The 16,364-nt window shown below is 41.5% G+C and overlaps 1 protein-coding gene across 1 annotated transcript; it reads left to right on the forward strand.

The window, feature by feature from the left end:
• Window positions 1-12,079: 12,079 nt before the first annotated feature.
• LOC137259653 (uncharacterized) lies at window positions 12,080-13,407 on the forward strand. The gene is made up of 2 exons (XM_067797261.1): window positions 12,080-12,281; window positions 13,037-13,407. Exons 1-2 carry the CDS (start codon window positions 12,080-12,082, stop codon window positions 13,405-13,407), a joined length of 573 nt encoding a protein of 190 aa, XP_067653362.1.
• The last annotated feature ends 2,957 nt before the right edge of the window (window positions 13,408-16,364 follow it).

A 16,364-nucleotide genomic window follows, 5' to 3' on the forward strand; every position in this document is an offset into this window, starting at 1 on the left:
TGAAAACATGTTCGAACCGCCACCGAAACTAATCATCTTCTGCTATGCCGTGTACCAACCGGAAGTGTATGGGGACTTGGTAAAAAACGTCCCCAACATTCGATTTCAAGATGCGCTTCCAACGGAGGAGGAACTGAAATCTTACGCTGTGGAGTCTGACAACAGATGCTTGCTGGTACTGGACGATTACATGCAGGAAGTGTGCAAGAATCCATTGTTTTTAAATCTTTACACCACGCTTTCTCATCATCTGGGGATTTCGGTGATCAACATTCAACAGTCGGCCTTCCCCAAAGGTGAATGCAACCGCACCATTTCCCTGACCACGCACTATTTTGTTCTGATGTCAAACCCCAGGTCGGCTCACGAATACAAAATTTTGGTATCACAGATATTTCCGGGACAGGCGAAATATTTCGCGGAGGCTTTTCGAGATGCAGTAGCCGAGCGAAAGTATGGCTATCTCGTTGTGGATGCATCTCCGCATGGCGACGAACGTAACGGACGTCTGCGCACGAATATATTTCCGGGGGACAACAATAATTGCACTGTGTACCTGCCTAAATAGTTTTTAAACAGTACACTTGCTCCGATGGCAATCATTTGTGCGCTGGTCATGCGATGGATAAGAAGCAATATTCTTGAATCGTAGTAGCTAACCCACCCGGAGAAGCAGAAGTGACATTGCTTCGGTGTGCAACCTGGTACGCCAGCAAGACGCAGATCATCGACAACCTCAAGGGTCTTATAAGAAGCAGAGGCATTGACATACCAGACCGCTGGGGAAGTGCTGAGCACTTTATCATTGCACGTAAAAAAAAAAAAAAAAAAAAAATTCATTTGTGACCATTCAGGCCTATTGATTTTCATCAATCCAAACATACATGGCAGACCTCCTGAAGAAGCAGAGGACATTTCTCTATTCGCTAGAAGAAGTGAACACCAAACAAAGAAAGGCCTTGCTGAGTCATCTATCGACCGAACAATTCAGAGCGATTATCACCTTGATATACAACATTCTGAGAGGAAACATCCCGCTTTCTGATGCTGACAAAACACGATTGCAAAGACACAAGAATCTCATTCGAACGTTAGGAAGCAAGAAGGTGGGAACTCGTGAAAAACGTAGACTGTTACTCGTATATCATAACGTACTTCGTTCCTGTGTTAGAGCATTGTTGGAGAGAGACAACATAAGCAATCATGAGCAAACCTATGATTCTGCTGTCCAGAGAGACATACCAGAGGTTGATGGCGGATCGAGACTCCTTGTCGAAGGAGAAGACACAGACACTACCGTCGATACAGACTCAGACACAGATGACGACGAAAGCATCGTCAGCTCCATCTACAGCGACAGAGATGAAGAACGAGAAGACACAGAATGACGACATGTCCCCAAATGACGACGCAGCGAAGAAATCAAGTAGAGACATCAGTAGCAAAAATGACTTTCTGCTTCACGTTCCGGAACAACTCTTGAGAGACATTGCTTCGGCCAAAACCATGGGAAGGTTAATGAGATTGTGGATATTTCTCAAACAGAAAATTGAGTCCAATGCCCTGACAGTGAACGAAGATATGGAATTCATGTCGATAGATGGACAATGGGTGAAACACTCAAGCCTCGTGAAACTGATTCGATTCATGGTTCTCAATCCAGCCAAGTCAAAGCGACCTGTTGGACTGGTTGAATTTCGCAAAGTGTTGCGCAGTCTAGGCACACCAAAACAGCTGGTTACAAGAAGGACCGATAGACATAGTAGAACGATTAACAGTGGAAAAGCTGCGCGTAAAAAGTTGCACGTGAAGAGCAAACCAGGTCTTGGAGTTCCTGGCGAGACTAAGTTTAGAAAATTGGAAACATTTTAGAATGTCATATAGCTTTTAGATACAACTAAAATTGTACATTGTACTTTGTCAAATGGGGAAAATAAAATACAATTTAAGAAAAGGAAACATTTTTTTGTGTTGTATTTTCATCGTTGTTAACAGCGTCAACATCATGAATCGTCTACATACCTTTCATGTTGAGTAAAATATTTTATTTCGAATGTCGAATTTAGTGGTGGAGACCCTTACTACTTTCTCAATGGGAGATAGAGGGAGATGAAATTTGACTGACATGAAACCGAGAATGTTTACGTCACGTTGTCTGGAGAACGGAAAATCATTTATTCCTTCCTTGATGATGCAATAAAATGTTATTTTTATGACTAAACCAACTTATAGCAGCCCTAAACAAATGTTGAGTAAAATACTAAACTTCGAATGTTGACTTTAGTGGTGGAGAGCCTCACTGCTTTTACATGCCACACGGCAACTGAACTATTTGGCTTTGTGGACATATGACAGGATCTAAAGAATATCGTCACTGGAATATAGTGAAACATAGCAAGAGAAATACATTACACCCCACTGAACACATACATGTTCTATTAAAACACCACGGCGCTAGTTTTATAAGTGTTGCCTGGTGAAGTTATAAACAAGACAAGGGGTGCGTGAGGTGCTATTTCTTTTAACAAACATGACACGTCCGCGGGGTTTTCAAATTATCCATATGAAACGTAGTACCTGAAAATGGACTATGGTTTTGTATAAATTACCCATTATGGTATAATTGACACGAATGAGGAATAATATCATTCCAATCGATGGTATAAGTGTAAAATTTTCCCGACCTTTCTGTTGAACTCGTCGAAAAACGCAACAGCGTGAGAGAGGTAAGGTACTACCTCTCCCGCTTTAAGCTTGACATGTGCGTTCGAGTGATTGTTTCAAATTCAGCTTTTAAACATAACCAATTCAAGATGGTTTTTAATATTTCTGAACATACCTCGTGTGACATTTGTTTACCTAGCATTTTCACATTGAAATACAAACCAGGTAGTAATTTATATCTTTTCCAAAATCAACATTTCAAAATATGTTTGATTCAAAAACAGTTGAATAAATTGATGCGTGATGTCCATTGTCCTGTTTTCGATCAGCAAGTTTGATTTACCCGATTAAACAGAAGCGTCTTTGGAGTACATTGTCATTGTTTAAGTCATAGTTGTACATAATTAAGGATTGAACTTTGATATTTGATATTTACACAGGTGCGTGTTAGCTTGTGTCTGTTCACCTGAAATTAAAGTTGAATCAGTTTGTTTGGTATAAAAGGACATCCATTGAACGAGAATATTTTATAAACATGATGTATTTCAAAAAGAAATCGAAAGCATTCAAAACTTGAACTTTTCCCGGGTGCAATTTTATTTACACATGATTTGTGGGTTCCAAAGAAACCCTGTCTCGGAACAGCCCTCACCCATTTGCACACATCCATAATGTTAGCTTTGTCACAACCCGTGGGTAATGTGGAGAACTTCTTTACCTTTCTACATTGATTTTTTTTTTTAAAACACACGCAACTTCTTAACACAAAGTTTATGTAAACAGAAAAAGAGATGTTTCAGAACATCCCGAGTACATTTTATGATAATGAAGTATTTGAATAAACTTTAAAATGCGTCAGATGACAAGCTGAACCTCTCCTGGACATTACTTTTTATTTACGTACAGTTTCAGTACCCACAAAAAACTCGTGTCTGTAACACCCTCCCGTGGGTTACACAGGTGCAAGTACTTTTACTGACGTGACATGTATAAATGAAATGTCCCTTTTCAAAATTTTATCTTTGGTTTCCGTACAATGGATATACAAATTTAGTTTCATTTTGGTTTAACATCGGCATCAATATGCTTTCAAAAAGTTGCACCTGATGTCATGGGAATCAAATAAAAACCGATCTCAACAAATTGAGAAAATCGCCCATAAACACCTGTCATCTTAGGGATGTCACAGCCCTGCGGAATTACTAGATAATTGAATTCAAATTCTATAGAGTCAAGCATATTTTACACGTGAGAAGTGTCAACGTACTTGAAGTATAGCGTGGGAATATTAAACTTGTATTGATGGTAAAATAGTATTAAATCCTATTTTCAGAACATACCTTGTCAGATATTTTAAAACTTTCTCATGAAATGGGTTTTCTGATTATCTTAAACGAGGACAAAACTCAATTCGGAATAAGAATAGGAGACAACGATCCTCGGAGTGACATCAATCTAAGTTTCACCGTTTGTGCAGGGTTGAAAAACATTTTGTGTTGCTTTTTAGAAGAACTAGATGTGTATGAACGATATTTGACACATATGTCAATGTGTCCAAACTTGACTATTTTCATGGACGGAACGTTATTCTCATTTGATCGATTTCAGAAAACTTTATCCATCCAAAGAAACAGTTGCTTAGTGTCACATATCCTGGAGCTGTGCGAAATAAAAGAAATTGTGCACCACATCATAAGGGCAGAAGCGGAGATAGCTACTGCACAAAGCATCAAGGAGTTTGATGCGAAATTTCACCATCTGAACTAATGTAAGTATGTTTTTTTTCATATTGCAATACAAACATTGTACTCATCCAAGCTACGTGGGCTTTTGTTGTTATTATTAGATAAAGCATAACCACTCCTGTCTAAATTACAAATCATTGCAATGATAAACAATCGTTATGATTAAAAATATTTGTGCGAGTAGGCAACAGGTCAATGTCTTTCACTCCCTGCGCTTGTTTAATTAAATATGCAGTGACACTTGAATCCTTGCTGGATAGAAACCAGGCGTATATGGGTCGAGAATGTCATTTCACGTGATAGAACTCACAGCACTAACAAAGTTACACAATAGTTGTACTTTTCAACAAGATCAAAGGTGTCTCTCCCACGAATTGCACGAATTGCGTGTGAGGGGCGGGTTGCTATTATGTTGTAATGATTTTGTTCATTCTATCCACGGAGATCGTACAGATATGATGCTGCTCATTATTACCCTTCTTGTTCTTGGGACATATGCCACCCCCTTAAATCATAAGGGACTTTGTAAAACAACGCGTTTGCAAATTGTATGTGTTCCTGGTGGAGGTATCTACACATACTTACAAGGTGCCCCCCACAAAGATGTGACAATCATTGTACTGAAGGGTAAACAGGATAGACTTGAAATATTGCTCGACCTGTTCCCGCGACTGAAAGTAAGTGTTTGTTTTTAATTCACCATGATAAGAAACAATTCCTAAAAAAATAACTTGTATGCACTGTCAATGGACATTCTCTTCATGTTCTCACCTGGTCTGCATGATAAAAAATACCTAAGCGTGCTCGTTTGGAACTAACACTAGAACATAAAGTGCAATTTATAAAAGAACTTGAAACTGAAATTTGAAACCTCGACCTTCTCAAAAAGTACTTGCTTCTAAATTCCAAATTGTCAGACAGACTGCTTCAAACATTCTCAAAAAGAAATACTGATATCAGGGTAAATTTAACATAGTGTTATTAATAACAGTGTCAAATACAAGTTACATGTGCTGACTGTTAATGCAGTGAGTGACAACTCCAGATGGGTCGATATCAATGAGAGTGGGTTGATAGAACTGTATATGTTTTGAGTTGAAAATTTAGTTGCGATCCTACATTATTTCAGAACATCTATGGGGAGGCGGTTAGATGTGAAGACCTGCAGGGTGACGTGCAGGGGGTCCTCGTGAACAAGAACTCATGCGAAGGTAATTTTCAATGAATGTATATTTTTTGTTTCATCCCGGGTTCGAATCTCCCCAGTGTCATGTCAAAAGATGTTAAAAGGTGGGAGTTGTTGCTTCCTAGCTTGGAGCTGAGCATTATGAGTATTGACGAAGAATACTAAAATGGTAATCTTCATTTTAACACATTGGATATCGAAAATTTTATTTACATTCACAGTCATCAGCAATACTACAACGAGAACGTCAACAACAACGACAACTACTACAAAACAACAAACGGACGTTACGCCTACTCCTACAATTACTACAACTTCTACATATTCTAAAGCTAGGACCCCCACTACAACAAAACCTTCTCTTTCTATTATTTCTGTCACTCTCACCACTTCTACCCCTGCTGCAACTACCCTCGCTACCACTCGCACAACTTCTACCCCTGCTACTACTACTACCCTCGCTACCACTCGCACTTCTACCCTGCTACTACTACCTTCGCTACCACTCGCACAACTTCTACCCCTGCTACCACTACCCTCGCTACCACTCGCACAACTTCTACCCCTGCTACCACTACCCTCGCTACCACTCGCACAACTTCTACCCCTGCTGCAGCTACCCTCGCTACCACTCGCACAACTTCTACTCCTGCTACTACTACTACCCTCGCTACCACTACTACTGCTACAAAACCGCATACGACTGCTAGAAATGTAACCACTATTATTGCTACTGCTTCGTATAATCCTTTTTCAGTCAGCTCTAGTGATTACGAAAAGCATGATGATCATCATGATGATGTTGGTGATGATGATAGTGGTGACTACTCTGGGCTTTTATCAGGTATTCTAACACCTTTAGTTACCATAGTTCTTATTGCTACAATCATTATCTTCCATACAAAGTTTAAAATTAATAAACGCAATAGAACTAGTAGAACACAAATCGAATTAAAAAGCCCTGTGTATCGAGATACAACAGAGAGTATTGTTTAAACATCTAACAATACATCCATTGTTGTGGTGTCTCTCTCTCCACCGCTCTGTGCACCACTTCTTTTTTTCGTTTCAGAGGTAGAGTCTCTGGTAGATGGGATTATCTCGTTAGTGGTGTGTGGAGTTGTTGGGATAGCGTCTGGTGTTGTCTTCCACTTTAGGAAGGCAATACTCAGACGCTGTCGTCGAGGACAACCCCATCTTTATGAAACACCAGCTGAGTTCGCTCCAATCCCACCCCCTATCTCACCTCCTATCCCACAGTCCATTCGCCCTATTCTTTCCGTCTCCAACCCCATGGCTTTTGCATTCACGAAGTCTATTTCTACCCAAACAACGCCCCTTTTGGACTTGGTTCCTCAGGAAAACCCCCCTTCATCCGCTGTTTCAACCCACGTCTCTCAGGCACACCCCATCTCCCCCTCTGTTCCCATCCCCCAACCTCTGCCAGATTCCTCCATCTCAATCCCCGTCCCTATCACGATTGTCTCCAGCCCACCTTCAGTTACACCCCTCCCGACACTTTCTAAGGACACTACGCATGTAAACCCTCCACAATCTCATCCCACTACCATCCCCTCAGTCACCTCAACCTCGATTACTTCTGCTATCGTACACCAGAGTCCTTCACATATGGTCTCCGAATGCTCTACTCTGAGCCCGACCCCTTCTTCTCAGGTCTTACCCCTCTTCGATCTTGCTATAGATAAATATTTCTTTACCCCTACATCATCACATTCCGCTACCTCCACTCAGATCCCTTCCGCCGCTACCGCCACTCAAACCCCTTCCGCGGCTACCTCCACTCAAACCCCTTCCGCCACTCAAACCCCTTCCGCCACTACCTCCACTCAGATCCCTTCCGCCGCTACCTCCACTCAGATCCCTACCGCGGCTACCTCCACTCAGATCCCTACCGCCGCTACCTCCACTCAGATCCCTACCGCGGCTACCTCCACTCAGATCCCTTCCGCCGCTACCTCCACTCAGATCCCTACCGCGGCTACCTCTACTCAGATCCCTACCGCGGCTACCTCCACTCAGATCCCTACCGCCGCTACCTCTACTCAGATCCCTACCGCTACCTCCACTCAAACCCCTTCCGTCGCTACCTCCACTCAAACCCCTTACGCCGCTACCTCTACTCAGATCCCTACCGCTACCGCCACTCAAACCCCTTCCGCGGCTACCTCCACTCAAACCCCTTCCGCCGCTACCCCAACTCAGATCCCTACCGCTACCACCTCCATTCAGATCCCTTCCGCCGCTACCTCCTCTCAAACCCCTTCCGCAGCTTGCTCCATCATGGATAACACCCCTCCCTCACTAACTGTTGATCCACCGGCAAGGAGGCCCACTAGGACAAGACAGGCTCCTAGACGATTTAGTTTTTCATCGTTTTAGTTCAAGTCTAGTTAGTTTCATTTTAAAAAATGTAACATAGTTGTTTTTACATTTAGAATTATAATTTTGTATGATATCTTTAAGTATCTTGATTGCTAATTGTTTGTTTTAGTTTGTGAGTTCACATATGGCGTTATGATTGAGTTTTAGCTTCTTAAATAACTTCTTCTTTCTTGTGTAAAGTGTTGCCGTTGATTCCTGTAAAACAGTTTGTAACATAAGCTACGTCCTTTTTTATATTTTTTGGAAAAATACTGGGTTTTTTTCTCAAATTATTTGTTTGTGTAATGTCTAGTTAGTTTCATTTTTAAACATAGTTGTTTTTATCTGGATTTATAATTTTGTATGATATCTTTAAGTCTCTTGATTGTTTATTTTAGTTTGTGAGTTTACATATGGCGTTAATTTTTTAAATGTTACTAGTTAAATATTAGAGGATGATTGAGTTTTAGCTTCTTAAAAAACTTTTTTCTTGTGTAAAGTGTTGCCGTTGATTCCTGTAAAACAGTTTGTAACATAAGCTACGTCCTTTTTTTATTTTTTGGAAAAATACTGGGTTTTTTTCTCAAATTATTTGTTTGTGTAAACCTGATGCAAATATATTGCTCATTTGTTCTTTTTAAAAACATGTACGTTAATAAATGCGAATATATTGTAATAAAATCATATTTAATTTAACCACATATTTGTTGTAATAAGTTGTGTTGTTGCCAGAACGAGTATAGTAACATCTCCTTATATGGTCATATTACTATCCGTGGTGAATGGGAGATCACGTGACTGGAAGGACGTGAGAACTGTGTCAGCAGGAACACTGGGTGTAGAACACAAATCTGCTGAAAAAAGCTCCCGTAGCTTAGAAATTAGAGTTTAATCATACTGTCTCCGTATAAAAGTAAAAGCGTACCTGTTGCAACATCGAGTAATGTACTAAGTATGAAAATGGTAAAAAAAAACAACTGTCAACATAAGCTTAACTTTAGTACAGAGACACTATGACTCGCTCCCTTCTCTATTCCGCATGTTGCCCAGATTCGATGCACTCCAATGCCACAAACCGTGAACTCATAAGTGTGTGTCAACGCGGCAGGGGAGTGAGAGCATTGTCCAAACATGACCCACATTTTCACAAAAAGCCAAGCTATTTTAAGCTGACATCTATACCTTTATACGGAGTACAGGGGAACTTCAATGGATAATGCTCTCCTCCGCGCTAAGATAGAGAAAGCTCCTCAAGTATAACCATGAATGAAAGATATATATATTCTTTATTCCTCCATAGGAGAGTTACAAACAAGGAGATAAGCAGTGTTAAATAATTAGGTAACATTAAAAAGGCTTACAGTTAAATTGAATGCCATTGGAGTTATGGAAGAAGTATTTTGTCATTTTGGAATGAGAACCGTCCTTTAATTTGACAATCGTCTGGGCGTAGACAATAAGATCACACGTCAGTTGACTCGCGACTCTTGGTTCCGAATCCTAAAATGACAAATGGTAAAACACATAATCCGAAGACAATAAAAATATTTGAACGGCACAGAGAAACACTACACTCAGTTAAAACATCATTAATTAAAAGGTACAATCTTAGACTCACATAGTCCACAAATGTGTTGCTTCATAATAATAGTAATAATAATAACTTCTATTTGTCCTCAGTACAACGTCTTTTGGTATGATGTGGCTGGAATTCGAACCCATAACCTCGCGGACACTCTACACCTACACCGCTGAGCCCGACATATTGAGTAAAGAAATACATATATCTATGATATATTTATCATAATGACTTCATTAACTAATTCTGTTTTCTACGCGTTAAAAGGTGTTCATAGTAAAATTCTAATTTGAGGATAACCCTGTAACTATTATATACGTATGGTGAGTAGAAATTTGTAATTTACATCCAATTTGATTAACAACTTACCTACAGCTAGGCCTCTTCAGTTTCATCTTCCTCCTGAGACCCATCCTGGCAACAGCAAAAGAAGTGTAGCTTGTTGTACATACGGTTGTTTTTGGACTTTCCCTGCCCGGCATACATCAAGTGCGTAGACTCCTCCACTGCTTCTGTGTACTGGTCATTCAACAATATCTCGTAGCTCTGTGCCTTGTCAGTTTTTACCGGCGTGAGAATCAACTTCGTCAGACTTTCCTCCTGAATTTTGACCATAGTGACAAAATCGATTTTCAGCAGGCGGTTTTTCGGTAGGTCGCTGACCTTGCATCTCATGGAGCTCTCCTGATATTCTCCATCTTCATTAAATTTGGTCATCAGGGCTCCCTCCGTCAATTTGACTACATGGGGCTTGTATATCTTCTTGTTTGTTTCTTCATTCGAAATTTCAGAGGTTGATGCTCTCTTAAGTGAAGCAGCCATAGTAGAAGTTGATGTAGAAGCAGTCACAATGGTAGCAGCACCGACAGTGGCAGAAGCAGTTGCGCTGTGATGGGAAGTAGCATGTTCTCTCCATTAATATAGTTGTTAAATTCAAAAGAAATTCCAATGACTCACGTAAAACATACATTTGGGTCACTTGTATCACGCTTTATTGACACAGGTATGTTGGGTACAATATCCAATCAATTTCATACCCCACCCCTTGTTGACACAGGTGCACTGAATACAATACCCATTCAGCTTCATACCACACCCCATGTTGACACAGGTGCATTGAATACAATACCCATTCAGTTTCATACCCCCATCCCTTATTGACACAGGTGAACTGAATACAATACCATTCAATTTCATATCCCGCCCCTTGTTGACGCAGGTGCATCGAGTACAATACCCATGCAATTTCATATCCCACCCCTTGTTGACGCAGGTGCGGTCCGTGTCTCTCCCCATTGTTGACAGGTGGATTGAATACAAAAGCCATTGAAACCCACTGGTGACAGTAGTACAATGCCTATTCAATACACTGTTGACTTTAGAACAATACCCATACAATACACTGTTGACACAACTCGCCAAGTACGCTGATGACGTCATCAATGACGTGATTCCATTGTTCAAACGAGGTTATTAGGTACATTTGTGGTTTGAGGTTTTTTATTCATCATTTATTCCCTACTTCTGTGTTAATCAGAAGAACTATTAATGTGTTTTGATACGAACTGCTTGCAATGTCGGGGGCTTATACAGGCATGAACACATGTCTGAGAGAAAGGTGATTATGAGATGTTATAGGAGGTAAGTGTTAGTAGTCACTGGGAGTGAATATTACGATACTATGTTTGCACATTGATTGAATTAACGGTGACAAGGTTACAAAACCTTCTAAATTAAATCTTGCATTCATTTTGTGGATACGATATGAGAGGGACAATTTGTTTAATTATGTTTTACAAACATGTGTTAAGAAAATACACACGCCACCAAAAGTCTACAAGAGAAAGTGTAATAAAATTACGTAAAACGTTACATATGCGACATGTATTCACTAATGCTTTCTTTCAACATATACCTTTACAACGCAATTGAACAATTAAACAATCAGGACTTGCTCGTATGACGAGACAGTTTCCTGTAATCTCCGAAACCTGCCAGGGATATCAGGCGTGATAAGCCCCAATTAGTCTCGCCACAGCCGGCCATGCACTCAGCACGGGGTTCCAGGGGTTCACTCCCAAAACGCCGACCGCCCAAAACGCCGACCTCCCGTAACCCAGACAAATTAATGAGGTGTGACTGTAAGAACAGCCCTGTCTCACCCACTGATAAATGAACCCGCCCAATTAGTCTTGTTAGTATGTGTTTTTATATGGAACAGCATTAGGTTTGATCAAAGTACTCACATTAATTGACTTTTGCTACTCAGAGCGTACATTGTATATACATTATCTTCTCCCTGTTTAGTGCATGTATGTGTTTGCACACGAAACAGCATTATGTTTGATCAAAGAACTCCTAGTAATAATGTATGTATCTTCTCCCTGTTTTGATCAAAGAGTCATTTATTTAGATAATGAAAACAATGTTTTTTTGATAATTTGATTTTAAAACATAGTTAGTAGGATTATGTTTTCGCAAATTATATAAGAGAGAGGACATAGGTTTTCAAGAACCACAGAGATGGCTGGTCTTCAGAGAGTAGAGTACGTGAAGTCGCAGAAGGGTGCCCCTCAGGTATTCCTTCAAGGTCACACTTACACAAAGAATAAAGTCAGAGGCGAGTTTGTTCACTGGCGTTGTACTGCGAGCAAGTGCAAAGGAAAGTGCACAACAGCTGGCGACTTCATCGTGAATGTTTCTGGTGAACATTTACATCCACCACGTGACAGTAACGCCGTCAGGTTCATCAGCACACTGAGGAAGAGGGCACGAGAAGAGACGACACCCGTTCAAGCTATCTACAATGACGAGATTGCTCGACTGACACCTGATGCAGCACCCACCATGCCTTCCTTCGCCAGTGTAAGCAGTGCACTTTACCGACACAGACACATCTATACCATCCCTTCCACAGAGTCGTCGAGATGTTGACTTACAAGGACAACGGACCGAGACGCAAGACGGACGCCCCTTCCTGCTATTCAGCGATGGAGATGACAATAAGATGATTGCCTTTTCCACAGAGGAACAGCTAGCTACCCTTCAGTCCGCAGACACCATCTCCATGGACGGTACTTTCTCGTCATGCCCAGCCTTGTGGAGCCAACTCTACATAATACATGCACGCAGCGGCTCAACCATGTATCCACTCGTATTCGTCCTGATGCCTGATCGACAACAGACCACGTATGCCAGACTATTCCGACTCCTCAAGGACAAGGTGCAAGAGGTACACAACCGCCCCTTCAACCCACAAGAGTGCAGACAGACTTCGAACTAGCAACAATTCGAGCCACAGAGTATGCCAAACAGTATGGAGGAAGACACAAGATCTTGGCCTTGCTGTTCTCTACAAAGACAACCCTGACGTACAGAGATGGATCCGCAGAGCTGCTGGCCTCCCACTCCTGCTGGTCGGTGATGTTCAGGACACATGGCTTGATGCCATGAACGACACACCAGCTATTCCCCGCGCAGACGACATGAATGACTACATTGTTGAGACCTGGGTCGACTACGAGGCCCGATTTCCACTTCATTTCTGGAACCATCATCAGACTGCTGGACCGAGGACCAATAACAACCTAGAAGGTTTCCACAGCAGACTAAGCAAGCAGCTCCCCCACCACCACAACGTCTACAGATTTGTGGAAATCATCCAGAAGGTCGAGATCAACGAAAGAGCCAAACTCCAGCAGATCAATCTTGGTGCCGCTCCCCCTCCTAGGAAAAGGGTCTACCGAGAAGTTGACAACAGGCTCTTCCGTCTTCAAGCATCCCTCCGTGTTGGGACCAAGACATCGATGGAGTTCCTCAATGCTGTGGGGCATCTGCTCAAACTTGGTTGACAAACCCTTGTGACATCATTCTGCCATCACTGAAGTATTGAAGTCTAGTGACATGAACTGTGACATTCGTGTGACAAGTAGTGCCATAGTTGAACTATGACAATTTCATTTCACGTGTCTTTATATAGTGCAGATGTAATATATTTGATGAGTTATGAAACAATGAATACGTCTCTGCTATAGCATGTAAAAAGTGCCTACCTAAATATCAAATGAAATTTCCAATTGTTGATGTCCTTATGCGGTGCTTATATTTACAATATGTTTGATTACTTATGAAAAAATAAACACTTTTTAAAGTCTTTTGTCTTCGTGTTTTGGGAGTAGGATTAGTTGGACTAGTTCATTTAATGAAGGTTACAGAGTAACAAACTAGAATGCAATGAACCATAACATTTGTTGTTTTAACATGTCGGTGTTTTGGGAGGTCGGCGTTTTGGGAGGTGTTGAGCAGTGAAGTGGCTCTCTGGCTTAATGAGTAAGCATTAGTACTGGTTTGGGAATGGGCCCCCAGTTGCTGATAATTTCCCTTTGATTTTTGTAATACACTTCCAAGTGATGTATTGTTGTGTTGTTTAGTTTGACCTTCGTTTCCTGTGTCATTAAAATGGTGACATGAAATACCTTGTGTGTCCTGAATCACAAGGCTGCATCCAGAAACTGGGGCAACAGCGGGGAAAAGAATTCAGTTGATGGATAGGTTTACACGCGGAGTTGATCCTTTTGTGGTAAATAAAAGACAAGAAAATACAGAACGCAAAGCAGGAACACACATATAGTGAAGGCTACACAACAGACACAGAACCACGCCTGTCACAATTTCGTGGTGGTTGAACACTTTTGAAACTTAAGTGTTGTGGATTGATGGCTGTGACCCCTTCGGATAGGAGAACCTCTAAGCTCCTCCTCACTATCCATATTACCGACATCATCCACAGAATAGTGGACACGCACATTGCTTTGGAAGGAGGGAGTAACACTAGGGCCTCTGTAGATAATGTCACTGTGACAGTGGTATAAGCATTGTGCTGTCATAACTGTACAACACTGTCACAAGTAAGCGTCAAGCGATTATTTTACACAATGTGTAATGTTGTTATAGTATTGAACTGACATCTTTGACGCTCACCACTCTGGACAGGACAACAGCCATCCAATATGGCGTCTTGTTCTAAACATAGAAACGTGTGACAAGAGACATGAATCTTCTGTCGTGTGTGTATACTGGGAATACCAAAGACTTCATAAAATACACAACCGCTTCCGCTGGTTGGCTTACACGCCAATCTATGCACCTAATGATAAAAACTGTACGGACGAGCGAGCTGTAAACGAAACAGCTGTTAGACTTCATTGGTGGAAGTCCACACAACGCCGCTGCACAATCAACAAAATACATCAATCATCGAGGTCGATGGACCTCAATTCTGACACATCAGAACCTAAAGGATTTACCCATTCATTTTACTGCTTCAGACTATGCAGATCGTAACGAATTGTGGCTCAATGACCTTGTGTTGGGTGTGTCGTCATGAAAACATTGCGTTTCTTCGTATCGGGAGTGACTGGCCGCGTCGTGGCACAATCGGGACGTCATTGCAAAGACTTATGTTCTCAGTTCACTTTGGTCGTCCTCAAACCATATTTACAACAAATACGTACAAAGATTCAGTCCCTTTAGCTGAATACTCCACCTCTGGATCACCCAGCCGCACTGTCTGCTGAGATCGTCGTGAATAATGCTTATGTTGCGTCTATGCTAATGTTTTCATCTGGGGGGCCGTAATTTTCCGCGAAGACAGGAGCGTTCGTGCGAATTATTAACATTTATCAGAAACAGTTTTTGTGCGAAACAAGGAATTTCCTCAATACCGCATCCAAACATGATTTTAAACTGTAAAGTCAAAACCTAAGGCTGGGACGGAATGATCAGACCAGCATTGACGTGCCTTGATTCACAATCAGAGGTTTTACTCTGATTTGTGTAATAGTGGGGACACTCAGGTATGAAGACAGATTTCTTGGGGGGCGTTGTCTCACTCTTCCCTGTCATTAAAGTCGTACTGGTCCCGATGTCACCTCACTCCACTCCTGTACCCGGTAGTGGGCTAGACCAGTGGTTAAAGCGTTCGCTCGTCACGCCGAACATCTGGGTTCTGTTCTATATGTGGAGCCCATATCTGCAATCTCCTGTACTGGTAGGCTGGAACTTACACCGCATTTGCGATATTCCAGCAATGCTAGATCACTCCACTTTCAGAACAATCCGATCTCGCCCCATACCCGCTGTCAACGCGGGCCTGTAGTCATCGGCTCGTGAATTACCTCATGATTTCGATGAACGCTACGTTGACGACGACAAATGAATACGTTGGTGAAGACGAAGGCATAGTTTAGTTCAAATTTCTTTAGTTGGTTTCTCAAGACATGGCAAACAAGTATACATGAATGAGGTGAGCGGACTTCCAGCTCAACCCCAGGGCCTTTCCTGCTAGCGGCATAATCCTACTCGCGGTCGTCCCTACAAAGACAGTCGGAATGCCGGTCTCCACACTCACAGTATAGATGTTAGCATACGTATAGTTTTTTAACAATAGACAGGCAAAGATTCAACAATGGACAAATAGAGAAACTATAGCACTTCCTTCTACAGTTGATGTGATGACAGACACTAAATCACTAGGAAGCCTCCTAATAAACTGACGTATTGAAATGTTGCAATGTATGAACTCTGTACATAATGCAGGGTTATCTATTTCTGCCAGTACAAAATATGAATTCTGAGGTCTTTTCTGTCATTACACTTGGTTGCAAACAAGTAGATAATCCCCCTCTAATGCTAAATATTAATTTGTAAAATCCCCACTTGAACAGGCTGCATCCCAATATGCGTGACCTCAATCCTTGTCTAGGTCAGTGAGCGAGTTTGCATTTACGCAGCTTTAAACTATTATAAA

Source organism: Haliotis asinina, chromosome 13 (assembly GCF_037392515.1).
Source record: "Haliotis asinina isolate JCU_RB_2024 chromosome 13, JCU_Hal_asi_v2, whole genome shotgun sequence".
NCBI classification, from domain to species: Eukaryota; Metazoa; Mollusca; class Gastropoda; order Lepetellida; family Haliotidae; genus Haliotis; species Haliotis asinina.